The sequence below is a fragment of the Aspergillus uvarum genome, assembly GCF_003184745.1.
Source record: "Aspergillus uvarum CBS 121591 unplaced genomic scaffold BO82scaffold_104, whole genome shotgun sequence".
NCBI lineage: Eukaryota > Fungi > Ascomycota > Eurotiomycetes > Eurotiales > Aspergillaceae > Aspergillus > Aspergillus uvarum.
This window is the reverse complement of record NW_020291401.1, coordinates 37999-55578: the sequence shown is the minus strand read 5'-3', so window position 1 is coordinate 55578 and position 17580 is coordinate 37999. Positions and strand designations below refer to the sequence as shown.

Genomic DNA, 17580 nt, shown 5'->3' with positions numbered 1-17580 from the left:
CCTTCCAATCCCTCTACTGTCACCCCGATAGTCCACAGAGATAACATTCCGTTCAAGCGCCTTCTTGGTTTTTCTGTAAGCGTATTCCATATGTAGCCGTAACTTGTCGAAAGGGAGTGCGTCGGTCGACTACGTTTTGGCGTAGGTAAACATCGAGACTAAAACGCCTCCGTGCTGGACCATCACGCACATTCAAGATGTCTGCTCGGACCAGACGATAGTTGCCCGTTGCGCACCAAGTCACGCCGTAATATCCACGTGACATTAACGGGTATGCGACAGTGTGAAGTGCGAGCTCTGCACTGGGCGGTGTTTGTCCCGTCATGAATATTTCTCTCAGGCACGAATTCGTGATGTTTACATACTTCTTTTCTGTGTCGACTTTCCTGCAGCGCACTCTTGTAGTAGCTCGGCGTTCTTCTCTCCGATGCCAATAAGGAAGATGGGAAGAGCATCGAAAAAGCTGGATGTGAATGTGTTCAAACAATAAAATATTGGCCGTGATTCTTCATAAATCTGGCAATTCAAGGCCATGATTGCCAGGGTATTCTTGGAGGGATTATGTTGTAGCCGACGTCTCCTTGATAACAACCAGGGTAATGATCATGGCGTTGAAAATGATGAACAACAATCTCCTGGGAACAAAGCAGACGTTCGTAGACCATCAATCGCAGTTCTATATCATTAGCCCTTTTGATATTAGTCAAAGTCTCAGTTGAGGTACAATTGATAGGAGTCGGCAGTTCATGCTTGCCGAAACACTAGGCAGTAACAATGCGGCGACACGGAAATGCGGCAAAGAGACAACGGACCTACAGGAAGACGGAGAAATGGAAAGGTAGTGGCGCTGATGAGCAACATGCTCGAGGAACCGGCGGCGAGATTGGATGACCTTGGCACAGGTCCAGGATTTGTATCTCAGATAATCAGCATCCTCATAGCTTATTTGACGAGGCTGATGTAAGATCCTTCAGATAAGTCCTGAGCTGGAAATTTGGATCCAAATTTGCGGAAGGATTTAAGTCATGAACAAAAGTAGTTTGTTTACGCGTGTGGGGTTTTACGGCGTGGATGTGGTTGTACTGTACTACTTCACGTGATTGACGCGGGGTGTGTTTGATCTCCTCTGCAGGGCTTTCTCTCTCTTCTGCACTCGTCACAAGCGTCCACACGATGACTGAACTACTTCGGCTGTTGGCATGCAGTACCCATATCTCATATTACTGACAAATTACGGATAAATAATCGATCGGTATACTTGATAACACATGGACGTCCTTCACCTGAGTGGTCCTAGTCATGAGAATGGCTGGCTGAGGAACTCCGCAACGGTAGCTGGGATATTCAAGGCAACCGTGACTCGTGCACACACCCCCTCATTTACGCGCTGATGGAGAGAATGCGAGCATCAGTTCAGCCAAGACAATTGGACATGCTGACAGCGTGGATCACCTGCAGCTCCAGATTCATAAGTCGGGGAACCCGCCCGCGAACGATCGGCAGTGCCTGAGCCCTGAACCCGCAGGTATGTGGCTTGCTGAGCCATTTGCTGCACCCACAGCTGAGATTACAGCGGGAAAAGACGAGCACATTGCAAGGATGATTTCTTCAGCTGCATACAACGTCATCTGCAGAGGAATTATAACCGACCAGAGTACCACGCCCTTCCCATTGTTCGACGCATGGTGATATAAGACACGGTCGTCCCCAGCAACCTTAGAACAAGAGCTGACTCGATACTCCACTCCTTTTTTACCTCTCTTCTTGCCAGCAGAATGACTTCCGCAACCTCAATGGACTTCCACCTCGCCGATGGCCGAGCCTACTCCCTCGGCCGCAGCAACGCAGCCGCCTCTCGTCTGAATTACCAATTCTACCTGTGGAAAGAATCCTTCGGCTTCAACCTCCACCCCACCATCGCTGCGTCGCTCCCCACCCCCAATCCATGCGTTGCCGACATAGCATCTGGAACAGCCATCTGGCTCCTCGACCTCGCCCCGGAGCTCCCCAACGCGACCTTCGAAGGCCTTGACATGAGCATGGCAGTGGCTCCGCCGCCCGAATGGCTTCCCCCCAACATCACCCTCCGCCAATGGAACCTCCACGATAATGTCCCCGCCGACCTCGTCGAGAAGTTCGACGTGATCCACCTCCGCTTGCTGGTTCTGGTGGTGGAAAACAGCGATCCAACCTCAATCATCCGCAAGGTGTCCCGCATGCTCAAGCCGGGCGGCTGGATCCAGTGGGATGACTACAACTATCAGGGCACACACGTGGTCAAGGTCAACCCAGCCCAGAAGACACCGGCTCTGGAGCAGCTCTGCGCGTTTCTGTTTTCGGGCGGCCGGCAGGACTGGGTGGTGGAACTTCCTCGCATTTATGAGAGGGAGGGACTTGAGAAGGCCCAGATCTTTCATTATCGGCCGCGACGGGAGATGGCGAGGGCGAATGGGGAGTTACATCTCTCCACGATTGAGGAGTTCGCGGCTAGGTTGCTGGAGGATGGGAAGGTGGAGGCGGGGAATGAGTTAATGAGGCTGGTGCGGCAAGGGCTTGTGGAGGCCGGGGCCGGGGCGGCCATGTCGACGCCTCGCGCGGTTAGTATTGGACGGAAGAAGGATCCGAACGGGGCGAAGTTGTAGACTTACGTTGCAGCGCTTGAGGAATCTAGTTGTGTGCGGTGTTTGAACACAGTGGGCAGGAAGCCCCTTTCTAGTATGGCTTCAGGCGATAAGTGCGAGCCATAGTGACTATCTGAAGTGGAAATGCGATACCTGTGTCATTTCCAAATTTCCAATCATACCACTATGTGGAGGTGGATCATGTTCATAGTGTTTGTGCGGGAGAGCACTGATACCTGGGGCACCCGGTACCCGCGTGCCGGTCCTGGCTTAGTGTGGGTGCCTTTCTATGAATAGGAGGGGAGTACTTTGCGTGTTCGGGCTTTCCTACAGCGTTCAAGACTAACCCACTGCTGTGTCAATCTCAATGCTTTGACATCCTCTTTCATCTTAACTTCGAGAATGCTACATTTGTTAGTTTATACTACGTCGAAAACGACTTTTATCTTCGCTATGTTGACGTAGAAGTCCAGCGAAGAGGCTGGATGACACCAGCAGACGCGCCTGGGAAGGCTGGAAATGTCTCCCGATAGCTTTCACTTATGCCAGTTCAAGTCTTTTGACCGTTCTGTCACTTAGCATTTGGTCTGGAACGTTCGACTTGGTGTAGATCGAGGTATAAGCCACATTATCTCCGTCTCGTTGTTCTCGGCATTAACCCGAGATGCACCAGCTCTTCCTCGCGCCTTGACACAGAGTCTACCAATCTCCCACCGATCCATGACCTTGTCAATAACAAGCTGTAAGCTACTCCAAATTCATAGGCTCCGGTACGGCCAGCGCCTTGTGCGTCTGCGGCACCACGGCACGAGCCACGAACAAACCCTGCGGATCAGCGGTGCGTCCAGCACGGATGGCAAAAAGCAAGATCAAAATATCTCGGACCGCACGGAGGCGGTCGTCCGGCTGGGAAAGATCGTAGGGCGCCGTCACCTTCTGCACGATGACGTCGTGAAAGTCGGACGGCTCGTCGGGCGACGTCACCCATTTCAGGTACGCCGTCGGGAAGCGTGCAGTGTGGATGCGGAGGTGGTAGTGCTCGATGTGAAAGACGAAGGCCTGTGTGGTAGGGGGCGTTATTAACCATTGAATCAAGTCACAGTTTGGGCGAAAGGTGACTCGTGAGGAGGGATTAGATAGGTGACGCAACGAACATCATGATACTCGGCTCCTTGAGGAATCTCGTCCGGTTGTGACGACAGATCCGACGGCAGGACGTTGCCTTGTGTCGTTGGGACCTTCTCGTTCAGATACTCCATGTTGAGGACAGCGGCCGACAGCAGCTCAGCGAAGATCTGGGCGGTGGGAAGGCTTTGATGCTCCATGCGCTTGGCCTAGTTTCCCTCAATCATCGGTTAGCTGCACACTGCTCGAGACACTGATAAAAAATGATCCAAAAAACATGCCTCGAATCTTATTATCGGCTCTCCACCGTGACGACTTCTCTGGGAAGCGGCTAGTGGCTGCGTTTTGTTTATAGTGGCCCGGATCCGGTTGATCCCCTCACGTTTCTTATGGCCAGTCGTACCTCCGCGAGTGAGGTAGACATACCCGTCATCCTTGATTTTGCACATAGATTTCCCAACGTTTATTTCGGCCGCTGTACGGTGGGGGGTACTGGGTGAAAGAACGTTAGTGTTGAAGGGAGACCCGTCATGGGTGTTGACTGTAAGCAACAGACATACCTACGCCATTCATCTCGTCCCCCACAAAGAATTGAGAAGAGGAGCAGGATGACCTCCATGAATCGATGGAGAAGCCCTTCCGAGGAAGCCTCATCTTTATCTTCGTCTCGGGTGTGACTCTCTCGAGCCTGGGTCCCATCCTCATTCAGCTGTTCTGCTTCAATGACAGGGTTGCTTCGAGCCAGATGATCGCGCAGTGCAGTAAAGAACAGACACCAAGGGTTGAAGAGATACCATGACATATGAGTGCGGTCGAATCGGGCAAGGTCGTCACGGGTGACCACCGTGATTTCATTCAGAATGCGCTTGACAACTACCGGCCATTCTTCATTAGTTCATGTTGAACCATGAAACACCACCGGTCCAAACAGGTATTCTTACTGTAGCAATTGTTGATATCGCTCATAACCTTGGCACAGTTAAAGCCGCGCGGGAGAATGATGCCCATATCCAGGTCAAGCAGTGGAATGCAAGAAAGGTCATTCAGTTGGTTGATGCCCCACAAGGATCCGGACGGGCCTTCTGAGGTCGTGACCGATGACTGACTTTTTTTGGTGCTGCTGTCCGACTTTACTTTGCATGCCTCGAAGCCCTCTGAGATGCCCGCTCGCGTCATAGGCTTGTCTCCGTACATACGGAAGAAAAAATACGGCGACCTGACGGGATTAGGGCCATGCGAGAGTTTCCATGTACGGCCTCGGAGGCTGTTCGCTGCGTAGCCATCAAGCCCTTGCTTGACGGTATATGCCTCTTTCCACATGGCCTTGACCAGTGGACTGCCTTTCAAGCGCTCGAAGCTTTGTCGGCTCACCACGTTCGGCAGAGACTTTGGGTCTATCTCGAAATCAATGTCCTGGGCGGCATATTTTGGGTCGGGAATGTTCGTCTTCGTGAGGTAATCCGCAGGAGGCCTGACGTCCGATCAGAAGTGCTTTGGCAATAATTTGACGACGAGAAGTACCAATCCTTGACTATGTGATAATAGTGAGCATCCGGCAGCGGTCCGCTTTCAGGATTACCTGGCCGGAACGGCTGGCATGAGAGCGGTGGGGATGCATCGTTCCAGTAGGCCGGGTCTGCGGGAACGATCTTGTTGGTATATGGCTGGATATTCTGTGGATTCTGTGAAAACAATCCTTGCGAACTTGCGAGAGGGTCGGGTAAGATGTCAGTTTGTTCCCGGCTGTTGGGATCAATGATACTGAGTTCAGGTTGCAGGTTGTTCACTCTAGCATTTCCATTGCTGTTGCATGGCCTAGTACCTGACATTGTGACAGGGCTGCAGAGACTGCGAATGGTAGCGGTATTTTTGGATGGATTCGTGGAACGGTAGGCGTTGGGGGGTATATCTTAAGAGTACATCCCCCATCCATAAAAGCTGCAGCTGGAACTTCGGACTTTGTGGGTCAAGAACAACTTCCTCCCCTTCCGTCGACGCGTGGTTCCAGTGCCTCCATTATGGCAGACAGTCCAGACACAGAGAGGGGCTTTGGCTTCGACCCATTAATCCCTCGGGTGGTTCAGCAGGCCGCCAGCCGCGCCCCGATTCTTCTCCCCTGGCAGCCTCGCGTCTTGCCTCTGGGTACCTTCTTCCGATCAGCCGCCACTGCTAGTTCCTCCAACCCATTCGCACCACAATCTGCATTTGATGCAGACTCTCTCTCCTCCATCCCGGTCACATTCAGCACCTCCGACGCGAGCGGTCGCTTCCGGTCGTCCGAGGGACTCAGCTCCTCCAGCTCGACTGATCATCTGAGCGTGGGCGTCGGAGTGGGGGTGGACCTGGTGTTCCTGGAAGCCAGCGTTTCAGTGCACTACGACCGCGATGTGCTGAAAAACCACGATGGTAACAAGGCCTCGGTGACAACCAGCTACCGAGCGGGGTCGGTGGCGTTCAATCGGCCACCTGAACTGTCAGCAGCGGCATTTGAGGTGTTTACAGGCGATGGGGCGAACGGACGTCCAGGGGGAATCGACGACTTTCACGCCAAGTACGGCGACTACTACGTTAGCGGCTACCGCATCGGTGGCGACGCCTCTGTGCTCTTCACCACCCAAACTTCCACCCGCCACCTGACCGACACCCAACGCGTCGATATCACCGTCGAGTCCTGCTTTGGCGACGAGCATGAACGTCGGGCCACCAGCTCCGTGAGCACGGAGCACGGCGCCGAGGTGCGCCTGAGCGCCTATTCTACAATCGATCAGACGCTGATCCGGGAGACGGCGCGGGCGGGTTCCCCGAAGTTCGAGGCCCTGCTGCAACAAGGGCGTGCTATCCACCGCCGTGCCCAGACGTTGGAGGATCGCGTGGCGCAGAGGCTGCAAGAGGTTGGCGTGCAGGACGGCGGACGAGTAACCCCACAACAATGCATGCAGCTTTGCGAACGCGCGCTGGTGGTGGAGCTGCTGCTAATGCCGGTCGAGTCTCTCCGCCAGGTACGCCAGTGGTCGACCACCAAAACTGCGGCCGGGATCAGTAGACAAGACCAATTGGGTTGATCAATCTCTCTTACTCAATGCATTGCGTTGTTTTTCTATTCTATCCGATTCATTCCATCTGCTTAATCGCTTCACTTTACTGCAAATCGTGTTTGATTCTTGCTCGGACTTCCGGAGATCGGCCGTCGGCAAGAAAAGCCAATTTTATCGCACGGCCCACATCGCCAGATGGACTAGTGATTACAATCATGAAGCCAGACCCAAATGACTATGTATGCTCGTGGCCTCTCGCATGCTTCTAGCTTCAGCTGTCAAGTTCATGCGCCACAGACGGTTCTAAAAAGAGGTCCGAAGCCGTTGACCAGGACCACTGGAGCACTTGACGCCCGCAAAGAACTGATCATCACTCAACAAATCCATCATGGCCCTGTTGCTGGCCCCTTACAACAATGGCATGCGCCTCGGTAAGGCCCTTCCTATCTTTCCACCGGAACAACCCAGAGACTGACAAACCCTAGGCCAAGGGTAGAAGCTACAATCCTCCCCCTTTCCCCCTTGGTTGTTTCCCGAGAAATTGACAATGTGATAGCTTCAACACATATACGCAGCAAATCTGCATCGACGACGCGGTGGTGATCGACCCCGACCGTGTCGACAACGCCGTGACCAACGATGGCTTTACTATGCGCGAGCTGCGCTATGCGATTGGGGCGCGTGCCGGGGACAATGAAGACCAGGATGAGGAAGTCGACGACTCACCACTGCAACTGCCTCTGGGAACAGATGAGATCCTTCCATCTACTGCGCCAGGTGAAACCGCAACGCCAACCAAGCAAATCATTGGGCCCGCGCCCCCCACGGCACTGGATAGCATGGCCATTCAACTCAGCCAGGACGTGAAGACGGTCACGAAGCTCGTCGAGGAGATCGCCGCCCTCGAGGCTAGCATCGAAGACGCCGTCGAGGTGGATAGTTCGGCCACCAAGCGCGACACGCTGCTCCTCGAGAAAAAGCGCATGCGTCTGGCCCGGCTCAAGACGACCGGGACGGGGCTGAAATCCGCCAACCCCCGCCACGCCGCGCGGGATCTGTCGCGTCGAGGTCCGAGTCAGATTGTCTCGTACAACTCGCGGTTTGTCAATAAGATTAGGTGAGTTGAAGCTAATCCAGACGGAACATTGAACATCCCTGCAAGAAAAAGCTTCAGCTAAACTCTTCCAGTGAGATCACGGATGACATGAATATTTCCGGTTCTCTGTCGATTAAATACGGTGCCGTTGGCGGGTCCGGCAAGGGCTCTTTCGTCGACACGGACAAGTTCAAGGAAAGCGACCTGAACTTCTTCATCAGCGTCAAAGTCATCAACCAGAGTATCAACATCAAGGATGCCCTCGTCTTTCAGGGCCTCCCGTCCGTCAACGAAGACAACTTTCGATCCGTCTTCGGCGACGCGTTCATCTCGGGCTTCCTCGAGGGCGGCGAGTTCAACGCTCTGGTGAGCATGAAGGTCATCAACAAGGACAAGCGCATGTCGGTGAAGGCCGAGTAAGTCTAGTGTCCTCTCTTCCCCCTGGTGCAGAATGAACCTAAGCATCTTCCTTGCTTAGAGCAGAGATTGCCCTAAGTGTTGGCGGGGCGGATATTCACGCCATGGCTGATGTGGGTATCGGCAAAACCAACTTCTCCTCCCAGACCGAGACCACGATTCAGGTGGGTTGGTCGGGTGGAGGACACATCAAACCCAGTGGGTGTTCTCTTAACTCCTGCATCTGAGCTCGTGACATACTAAGATAGCAATGCAGTGGATCAACCGTGGACCATCCAGACTCTGATGGCGACAGCGGCCAAGTTCCCCGATCTGGTAGCCAATACCCCCCAGCGAACCTAGTAGGTCTCACAAAAGTCTTCGACTAATGGCACTCCAACGGCCAGAGCTAACCATCACAGTGCCATCCTCACTAAGTATGAGTCTCTGCGCAGTTTCATGGCGCTGAAGCCCCCCGCGCTCAAGCCACTGTTTTACGAAAACGCGGCCATCTATACCAACACCCTTCTGGATGCCTACATGGACTACAAAAACGTAACACGAAGCCACTCTATTCAGTTGCTCCAAGATATCCATGCTAACAAAAATAGGTTTATCGTACCCTTAGCACCTACCTAGCCGATATTCAGGCAGGAACTAAGAAGTTCGGAGAGGACTGGCCCACGGGCACCGCGCTCGCGGACGCCACCACGCTGGGCAAGATGGACGACGAGTCACGGTTTCCATCAACCATCAAGGGACTGGATCTAGCGCGGCGGGCCTGTCGGTTTCAAATGGTCAAGATTGTCAAGGAGGTGGACGCGATCGAGACGAAACCCGATCTGGCCGCCGACGAGACGCGGGAGGAAGCCTACCAGAGCCCGATTGTGTTCCGGGAACGGCTGCCCCTGGTCAAGGACAAAGAGAAGTTGCCGCATCTCAAGATCTTTGGCACAGATGTCCCTTACCCCCCGTTGCTGGACCATGTTGATGGAGACGGGATGTCCGAGGATGAGGTGGCCAAGGCGGCCAGCTACAAAGCCGATCAACCCGATGTCAGCGAGTTCCAGCGCCTCGCCCCCATGGTGGGCTCAGCCACGGGCTCTCTCTTCTGCAATCTGGACTTCATCAAGCCCGATTTCAGTCTGCGGTCCGTCCGAGTGGATGTTCACAATGGAGTAGTGGCGGGGCTAAGCGTGCGGTACGCGAACGGCCTGCTGGCCGCCATGGGGACCGCGGGAGGGGACCGCTCGCTGTCACTGGCGTTGAATGCCGAAGATGGCGAGAAGATCATCGCATGCTCTATTGAGACCGGCCGTGAGGAATTCGACGACGACCCCAATGCCCCGACTCGCGTGACGGCCATCCGGCTCTACACTAATCGCGGACCGGATCTGCTGGGCAACGCTGAGGACTGGAAACCCGCCGTCAACGGCCGGGGTATCCGCGGCGGCCTCGCCTTTAAGGACCTTATCCTCACGCACTTCGATCCCTTGCTCGTCAATTCCCACGTTAAGGGCTTCTGGGGGTACGGCATCACGACAACCACCCTCAAGGCGGAAAGCGGGCTGTACCGGCTCGCCCCGATCTGGGGTAACAAGGAAAGCATTACGCCAGCGGTCGGGGCGCCGGTCGACGACCGCGTCGTCGACCCGGCCAAGATCATGACCGAGGCGCAGGAACTCCGATTCGCGGCCAACACCCACCGCAGCTGGCAGGGCGGCAAACCCGGCGGCAGCGCCGTCTTCGAGTACCACTTCCCGAAGCCGCTGCCCATCGTCCCGACCATCCTCTACGGCCTGCGCTGCCTCGACGTGAACGGCGCCAACTCGCCGCGGTTTGCGCTCGAGCTGCCGACGGTGTCTGAGTCCGGGTTCATGCTCGCGCTGAAGACCTTCCTGCACCCGACCCTCAACATCGAGGCCAACGTCCTCGTCCTCCCAAACGGCAAGATCCCGTTCCAGCACGGCCTCGTTAACGCCAGCGACACGGCCGCCGGCCGCACCGCCGCGCAGAACGCCGCGGTGCAGGTCACCTTCGCGAAGCCGTTTGCCGACCCGGAGCCCAAGGTCTTCGCCTGGTTCACGGCGGTGTCGCAGCCGCGCGGCCGCCGCAAGCTGACCACGTACATCACGGACGTGACCGCGCACGGCATGACGGTGCACATCGACACGGACGCCGGATGCGAGTTCGAGTCCGCGCAGGTGGCCTGGTTGGCCTGGCCGCGCGAGGACGACGGCCGCGGCGTCCGCGCGGGCAACAGTGTCTGGCGCCGGGACGATCCCGTCAGCGACGCTCCCTGGTATGGAGGCGGGTTCTCTCGCACCCCCAAGGTGTTCTGCGGCATCAATCATCTGGATTTCCCCGAGTGTCCGGACACGTGGCTGCGCGTGTTTGGGAAGCCTGAGCAGGCGACCAAGGAGCGGTTGCGCTGGCACGCGGGCACCTGGCAGGATACCCCGATGAATGAGGTGGGGGTGTGTTGGATTGGGGTTGAATAAGGTGGTTTGATGGATGGGTGTTAATGAATTGCATGATTTCTTGTTTCTTACTATACTTTGGGCTTGAAGCTCTGCGTTGAATATACCCTCTCTGACTATATTGCTTGGCCACAAACCACTCCACTCCGAATTTCACTGACCGGGAGATAACAACATCGCCATGCCAGGCAAGCGGCTGTAATTCCTTCTGATTCCTGACTAACTGGCTAAGACAAACTGTCGACCTAGTTACATAGGAACTGCTATCAACATGGAGATTTCCACGCACTATTTCCAGCTTACCAGCCCTCTCCTTTTACTGTTTGCGTCTTCCGGTTCGGGTAAGTCCAACCTCGGTGGTGGCGCTCATTGCCGCGGCGCCGCAGAAGGATGCCTTGCATCATGCATCAAGGAGACTCATCAACATATCTAATTGGACTATGCCAGTTGCGCAAATTACCTCTGACAAGAGAAAACACTGAGCCAAAACCACCCAGAGCCTCCAAGCCGTCGAGGCTCGGGATGTAACCCACTTCAACACAAGCACATCGCCGACCCACCACATTTTCACCCATCCCCACGGGGTATCCTGACGTGTCTTCCCAGGTTACATTGACTATTCCATGATTCGACCTCAACCACGGTTGGTCCACCACAACCCCGCCTAGACTGTGATCGCCCGGACAGGCGAGCCAACCACCGCTCCGAGATAAGGTAGCCATGTTGAGCCTTCATCAGCCGTGGTTCCACAGCACAAACAAGCTTCAAGCTTCTGTCTCCGCCATCCATGTGGATCCCCGCCATCCTTACGGCCTGGTCACTTGCTGATGACGGCATGAAATTATTATAAGGTTACTCTGTAACAGTCGGTGGCTGTAGCCAGTCTTATCTACGCGACTGGTTGGCCTAGACCCTGCACTTCGAGTCGATTTGGGCGGGAGGCCTCTCATGCATTGTCGATCGCATGGATAATGTAATAAAAGACCACTGCCATTCCCCCTCGCGTGGCCGGACTTTCGAGTCGTGTCCGTTTCGTGGATGGCTAGAACTTGACTGTCCATACAAATCACGGACGAGAAGGGGTTTCTGCCTGGAATTCGCCTGTTGATCGTCAGACTCTCTTCTCTTGCCCTTTAGTCAGTCGAGGATCGACTCTGTCGTTCTCTGGCGACATATCACCCACAAGACCCCGCGATAGATCCCGAAATAAACTCCCTTTCACCATGACCCAGGAAGAGATCACCGAGAAGAAGGTCCTAAAGGACGGTAGTCCAGCTGCTCGAGTGGAACATGCCGAGAAGGCCAGCGGCGCACATACGATCTACGACCTCGAGGGCCGCACCACCGGTCCGAGTCATCTCAGCGCGATCCTCGAGAACCCTCTCGCAGGTATCCCACGCGAGAAGTTGTTGGATGACGTTGAAAAGTTCTGTCGTGAACACGGTCTCGATGAACATCTTGAGGACTTCCGCAAGGGAGCGCTCATCTCGCAGAACCCAGCAGGAGCGCTCGATCTGCCCGAGCTGAGTGAGGAAGACAAGAACACGCTGCGGCGCGAACAGACTCACAAATGGTTCCAGCCATGGCAGCTATATTTTCTAGCCGGTGAGAGGCTTCCGCATCCGTGTACTTGTCTTTGGGCTAATCTTGTCGTCTAGCTATGTGCTCCCTTGCTGCCGCTGTCCAGGGGATGGACGAGACTGTTAACAACGGCGCGCAGGCAATCTACTTGAAGGTAGGGATCGTACCAGCTCGTTTGGACAGCAGAGCACTGAAAACCCTACAGCAACTCGGAATCAAGTCTCCCCGCTTCTCTCCAAAGATGCAAGACTACCTGACTGGCCTGGTCGTGGGCGCACCCTACCTCGCCTGCGCGACAGTCGGATGCTGGCTGACGGAGCCCATGAATCGATACCTCGCCCGTCGAGGCACGATCTTCTGGTCCTGCTTCATCGCCGCGGTCGCGTCCATCTGGGAAGGCGTCGCCAACTCCTGGGTCAACCTCTTCCTCGCCCGGTTTGTCCTAGGCTTGGGGATTGGGTCCAAATCCTCGACGGTGCCCGTCTACGCGGCCGAATGCTCGCCCGCGCCCATCCGCGGCGCCCTGGTCATGATGTGGCAGATGTGGACGGCGTTCGGGATCATGCTGGGCAACATCATGGGGGTGGCCTTCATGGGCCTCTCCGACGATCTCTCGTGGCGGCTCATGCTGGGCTCCACCGTCGTGCTGCCCATTATCGTCTGCGCGCAGGTCTACCTGTGCCCGGAATCCCCGCGCTGGCTTCTCCAACACGACCGCATCGACCAGGCCTTCCGCGCGTTCCGCACGCTCCGCCCGACCTCCCTCCAAGCCGCGCGCGACCTCTACTACGCCTACGTGCAGGTCCAGCTCGAGCGGCAGGTGAACACGGGCCGCAACTTCTTCAGCATGTTCCTGGAGCTCTTCACGGTCCCGCGCAACCGCCGCGCCACGCTGGCCAGCTGGATCGTGATGTTCATGCAGCAATTCTGCGGCGTCAACGTGATCGCCTACTTCAGCTCGACCATCTTCTTGGACGCGGGCTACTCGATCCAGCAGGCTCTGCTCGCGTCCATGGGCACCGGCATCCTGAACTGGGTCTTCGCGCTCCCGGCCTTCTTCACCATCGACACCTGGGGCCGCCGCAATTTGCTGCTGTTCACCTTCCCCTTCCTCGCCCTCTGCCTCCTCTGGTGCGGCTTCTCCTTCTGGATCGAGCCCGACAACCCCAACAGCCGCGCCCGCGTCGCCATGGTCACGACGGGCATGTACCTGTTCGAAGTCTTCTACTCCCCCGGCGAGGGACCCGTTCCCTTTACCTATTCAGCGGAAGCGTTTCCCCTGCAAGTCCGGGAGGTGGGGATGTCCTTCGCGACGGCGACGACCTGGGGCTTCAATTTCATTCTGTCGTTCACGTGGCCCTTGCTGTTGAGTTCGTTTAAGCCCCAGGGCGCGTTCGGATGGTACGCCGCCTGGTGCGTGGTCGGATGGGTGCTCGTGCTATTGTTCGTGCCGGAGACGAAAGGTGAGTCTGCCTGCCTGCTGCTTTCCCATGGAATCACTCCCCTTGTAGACAGATTCCTAAGCTCATGCTTCACAAATTGAAACCGTCTATACTAACCCGGACGTGGATGCAGAACTCACCCTCGAGGAACTCGACCAGGTCTTCTCCGTCTCCACCCGCAAGCATGCCCGCTATCAGCTCGACAACGCCTGGTGGCACTTCCGTGTCTGGATCCTGCGGCGGAAGCTCGCGCCGCTACCCAAGTTCTACGAGGGGGCGGAGCGGTTGGCGGAGGAGGTGCACTAGTTGCACTGCAGTGTACTGTAATTTACGGAGCCAGTGTCGTGGGAGATGTGGTGCGCGAGGCATGGATGTACTGGTTGCTATGTAATGTTTGAAACGTAACATTTGATTGTGTATGATGGTCAAGGCATATTGGACAGCCTTGATACTGAGCATGCCATGTGCAGCAAACCTAACCCCAAGAAAAGAAAGAGAGCAAAGATGGGGAACGAGCGGGCAGCCGCCGGGTAAAAAAAGCAAAAAGAAGAATCACGTGCTCACACTCGGACTCGAACCGAGGATCTCAGCATTACTAGTGCTGCGCTTTACCATCTAAGCCATGCGAGCGGTGGATGTCTTTCCTCCTCATTATAATTGTTATACCCCAATGGTCAGAGGAAGAAGCTAATTGTTCTCGGGTCTATTGCTACCCATATGGGTCTGGTGATCAAAACCGAACCGATAATCTAAAGCGCCTCGACTGCTCAATCTAGCCTGGGAGTCCGGCTTTTCGCAGTTTTATTTTATATATTAATGTGAATGATTGGTCTGGATTGCTATTAAGTGCATACATAGCAGGCCAAGGGGGTCTGTATAGAGCCTTTTTTACTGTTAATAATAGTAGTACTTAGTTAGAAACAGTATTTATTAGTTATCATACAGTTGCGGTACGGTTACAATACAGTTAGAGTACAGTTATAATACAGTTATAGTAGTAAAAAATAGTTATAAAATAAGAAATACTGTTATATAATTAAAAGAGTATATTACAGAACTGTATATAACTAATATTAAAGGTAGATTTTTTAATAATTAATTTTAATACTAATAGTCATTTTAAACATTATTTAAGTTACTTATAGTTTTTTTTATATTAAATTAGTTATCTCTCTATTCTGTAACTGTAGGCTAAGAAGTAATAACAGTACTATTAAGATTTTAAAATATATAAAATAATATTTTATAATATAAAAATAATAAAAACCTTTATAATACTTTATATAAAGTTAATATTCTATATATACTGTATTAAAACTATTAAGGTTAAAAAAGTATAAGCAGACTTCTATAAAAAATCTAATATAAATACTTTTTTAATATTAGAATCAGGTTTTATTAGAGCCCATTTACTTAAATATTTAAAATAAAAAAGTATTAATAAAGGATCTTTTTAAATTACTTATAAAGATTTTATAAGAAGAAATACAGAATATTAATAACTAAAATAGTATATAACCCTACAAGAAAGATAGAATAGAGTAAAATAATATTAAATAAATAATTAACTATAAAATAGATAGAAACTAATAAATATTAGTAAGTATAATATAAAGGGTATAAAAAACTATAGACTAACTATTTAGAAATTCTAATATAACTTTAAAAAAATAGTATTATACTATTATACTGGATTAGAATACTTTAAAAGTATTCTGTTAAGTATACTAATAGAAGTATTTTAAAAACTTAATTTATTAAACAGACCCTTAGTTTTTTAAAATTAAGTTATCTAGATAGAACATATTTCTTAATTATAAAATTATATTTGTTTAGTAGGATATAGTAATTTAAAAGCTATAGGCATAGCTGGCAGAGCTTTAAAATTAATTAAACTTAAATAAAAAAGCTATAGTTTTAAATACTACTAAACCTAAATTACAGGGACTGTCAAATCCGATCTATTTAAAAAAAATAGATTATAAGATTATATAGCAAGGCCCGATCTGCCCAGGTCTTATAAATTTTAAAAATAAAAGTAGAAGTAATTAGAGTTAAGATTCTAAACAGTAGAAAAGTTATTTTATATCTATTTATATTTTTATTTTTTATTTAGTATATTACAGTTTATTAATAGCCCATACTCTATAGTAAATAATAGAAAGTATATTCTAATATAAATATTTAAAACAGTAAGATTTTAAAGCTATTTATTTTTTAAAACTGGTAGTTTATTTATAAACAGTTAGCCAGTTATCTATATTATAAAAAATAAAATATATTACTATTAGATATAAATCTTTTTAGATTTTAAGATTTAAATAATAAAGCAACTGTAATAAGTGTTAAGGATAAATAGGTCAGTTAGGTATAGAATAGTAGCAGTCTATTATTTTTAAGACTAATCCTTGCTATTCCGAAGGTATAGCAAGTTTTTAGAAGTTAAATACTAAAGAAAGTAGTTTTTAAGTTGTTAATATTATAATTCTTCTATTAGGAATATATAGGCAAGCTGTTGGTGGTTTAATATACTTTTAGAAATTACCTATAATAATTAGGCTCCCCTTTATATACAGCTGTTTTTAGCAGTATAATTATAATATAATAGTACTATTTTAATAGGTAAACTAACCTGTTTGGTAAATACAGTAGTAGTAGATAGAACTTTTTAAAACTAGTTTTAATTAGATATAGTTATTATAATTTAATACTATTCTGCTTTAGAAATATTGTTGTTCTTTATATAAAATATTAATATTATAATAATATATTAATATTTATACTGGATAACTTTTTTAATATCTAACTTTATTACTGTTGTACTTTATCTATATTTCTATATTATTTTTATTATCCATTATTTTTAAATCTACTTTATAAGTATAAGTATATATATTTTTATATTTTTAGTACTACTAAGATGCTAACAGATTGCTGTAGACTTATTAATAAATTAAAATATTTATATTATTAATTTTTTATTTTTTAGCCGCCCAGCTTTTTTTCTTTTATATTATATAGTGCTTAAAGTACTTGTATACTTTAGTTAAAAATTTTAATCCTATTAATAAAAAAAACTTTGCACTCTGCTGTGTTTTTAATATAATATTATTAGTAAAATACCAGTAATATACTATCAGAAAGGCAAACTACAGTTTAGTAAGTTTTTTCTTTTTAAAGCCTATTCTATTTTCTTTATCCCTATATTATTTTAGTATATAAACTAAATATAGATTAGATAGTTATAGTAATATTTAAAAATACTGCTAATCTTACTGCAGTTCTAAAATAAACTAAGTTTTTTTAGAATATTAAAAATAAAAAAATCTAAAATCTAATATTATACTGTCCAGTTACCTGTACTACTGCTGCCCTAACTAGTAAATTTACTAATATAAAAAAAATATATTATATAAAATATTATATTTCTACTACTATAAAAAAGATTATAGCTGTAAGTTTTAGTATTAATATAATAAATAAATACTAATAGTTTAATAAAATATATAGATATTTATTATAATTTTATATTTAAGTACTATACTTTAGCTGTTTAGATTAAAAATAATTTTAAATACCTCTATCTTCTATTCAGTAATACCAGCTATTTATTTTAGTTAGTAGTAGTAGTTATTTTTTTAAATAATATTATTTAGAAGATTATCTGCCTATACTTAAATAGGCAGAGGGCGGAGGAGCTGTTAGTATAAATTTTATTAAATAGTTTTTCTATAAAATTAAATAAAGGCCTATAGAATTAATATTATTTTATTAGTATTTATAGCTTATTTTAATACTTTTATA

At 49.4% G+C, this 17580-nt stretch overlaps 5 protein-coding genes and 1 non-coding gene across 6 annotated transcripts; 4 read left to right on the top strand and 2 right to left on the bottom strand.

Annotated features, from left to right (window-relative positions):
- Positions 1-1401: 1401 nt before the first annotated feature.
- On the top strand, positions 1402-3022 carry BO82DRAFT_359742 (class I SAM-dependent methyltransferase). Its single transcript, XM_025636636.1, has one exon. The coding sequence runs from the start codon at positions 1776-1778 to the stop codon at positions 2640-2642; it is 867 nt and encodes a 288-aa protein (XP_025486004.1). The 5' UTR covers positions 1402-1775; the 3' UTR covers positions 2643-3022.
- Positions 3023-3077: 55 nt separating this feature from the next.
- Positions 3078-5754, bottom strand: BO82DRAFT_359739 (uncharacterized protein). Its single transcript, XM_025636635.1, has 6 exons — positions 5268-5754; positions 4688-5217; positions 4307-4619; positions 4028-4238; positions 3776-3955; positions 3078-3680 (listed from the first exon to the last, which is right to left on the bottom strand). Exons 1-6 carry the CDS (start codon positions 5573-5575, stop codon positions 3369-3371), a joined length of 1854 nt encoding a protein of 617 aa, XP_025486003.1. The 5' UTR covers positions 5576-5754; the 3' UTR covers positions 3078-3368.
- Positions 5416-7220, top strand: BO82DRAFT_13064 (uncharacterized protein). The gene has a single exon (XM_025629968.1). The coding sequence runs from the start codon at positions 5765-5767 to the stop codon at positions 6806-6808; it is 1044 nt and encodes a 347-aa protein (XP_025486002.1). The 5' UTR covers positions 5416-5764; the 3' UTR covers positions 6809-7220.
- A 98-nt stretch (positions 7221-7318) lies between these two features.
- BO82DRAFT_409093 (uncharacterized protein) lies at positions 7319-10774 on the top strand (the record flags this gene model as incomplete). Its single annotated transcript, XM_025639720.1, has 6 exons — positions 7319-7898; positions 7970-8293; positions 8356-8492; positions 8551-8635; positions 8696-8828; positions 8885-10774. Exons 1-6 carry the CDS (start codon positions 7432-7434, stop codon positions 10772-10774), a joined length of 3036 nt encoding a protein of 1011 aa, XP_025486001.1. The 5' UTR covers positions 7319-7431.
- A 1202-nt stretch (positions 10775-11976) lies between these two features.
- On the top strand, positions 11977-16725 carry BO82DRAFT_407699 (sugar porter family MFS transporter; the record flags this gene model as incomplete). The annotated part of the gene is made up of 5 exons (XM_025639649.1): positions 11977-12358; positions 12412-12488; positions 12540-13797; positions 13910-14073; positions 16717-16725. The coding sequence occupies 5 exons, from the start codon at positions 11977-11979 to the stop codon at positions 16723-16725; spliced, it is 1890 nt and encodes a 629-aa protein (XP_025486000.1).
- On the bottom strand, positions 14334-14406 carry BO82DRAFT_t318. The gene has a single exon. It is a non-coding gene; the product is annotated as a tRNA-Thr (tRNA).
- Positions 16726-17580: the final 855 nt, after the last annotated feature.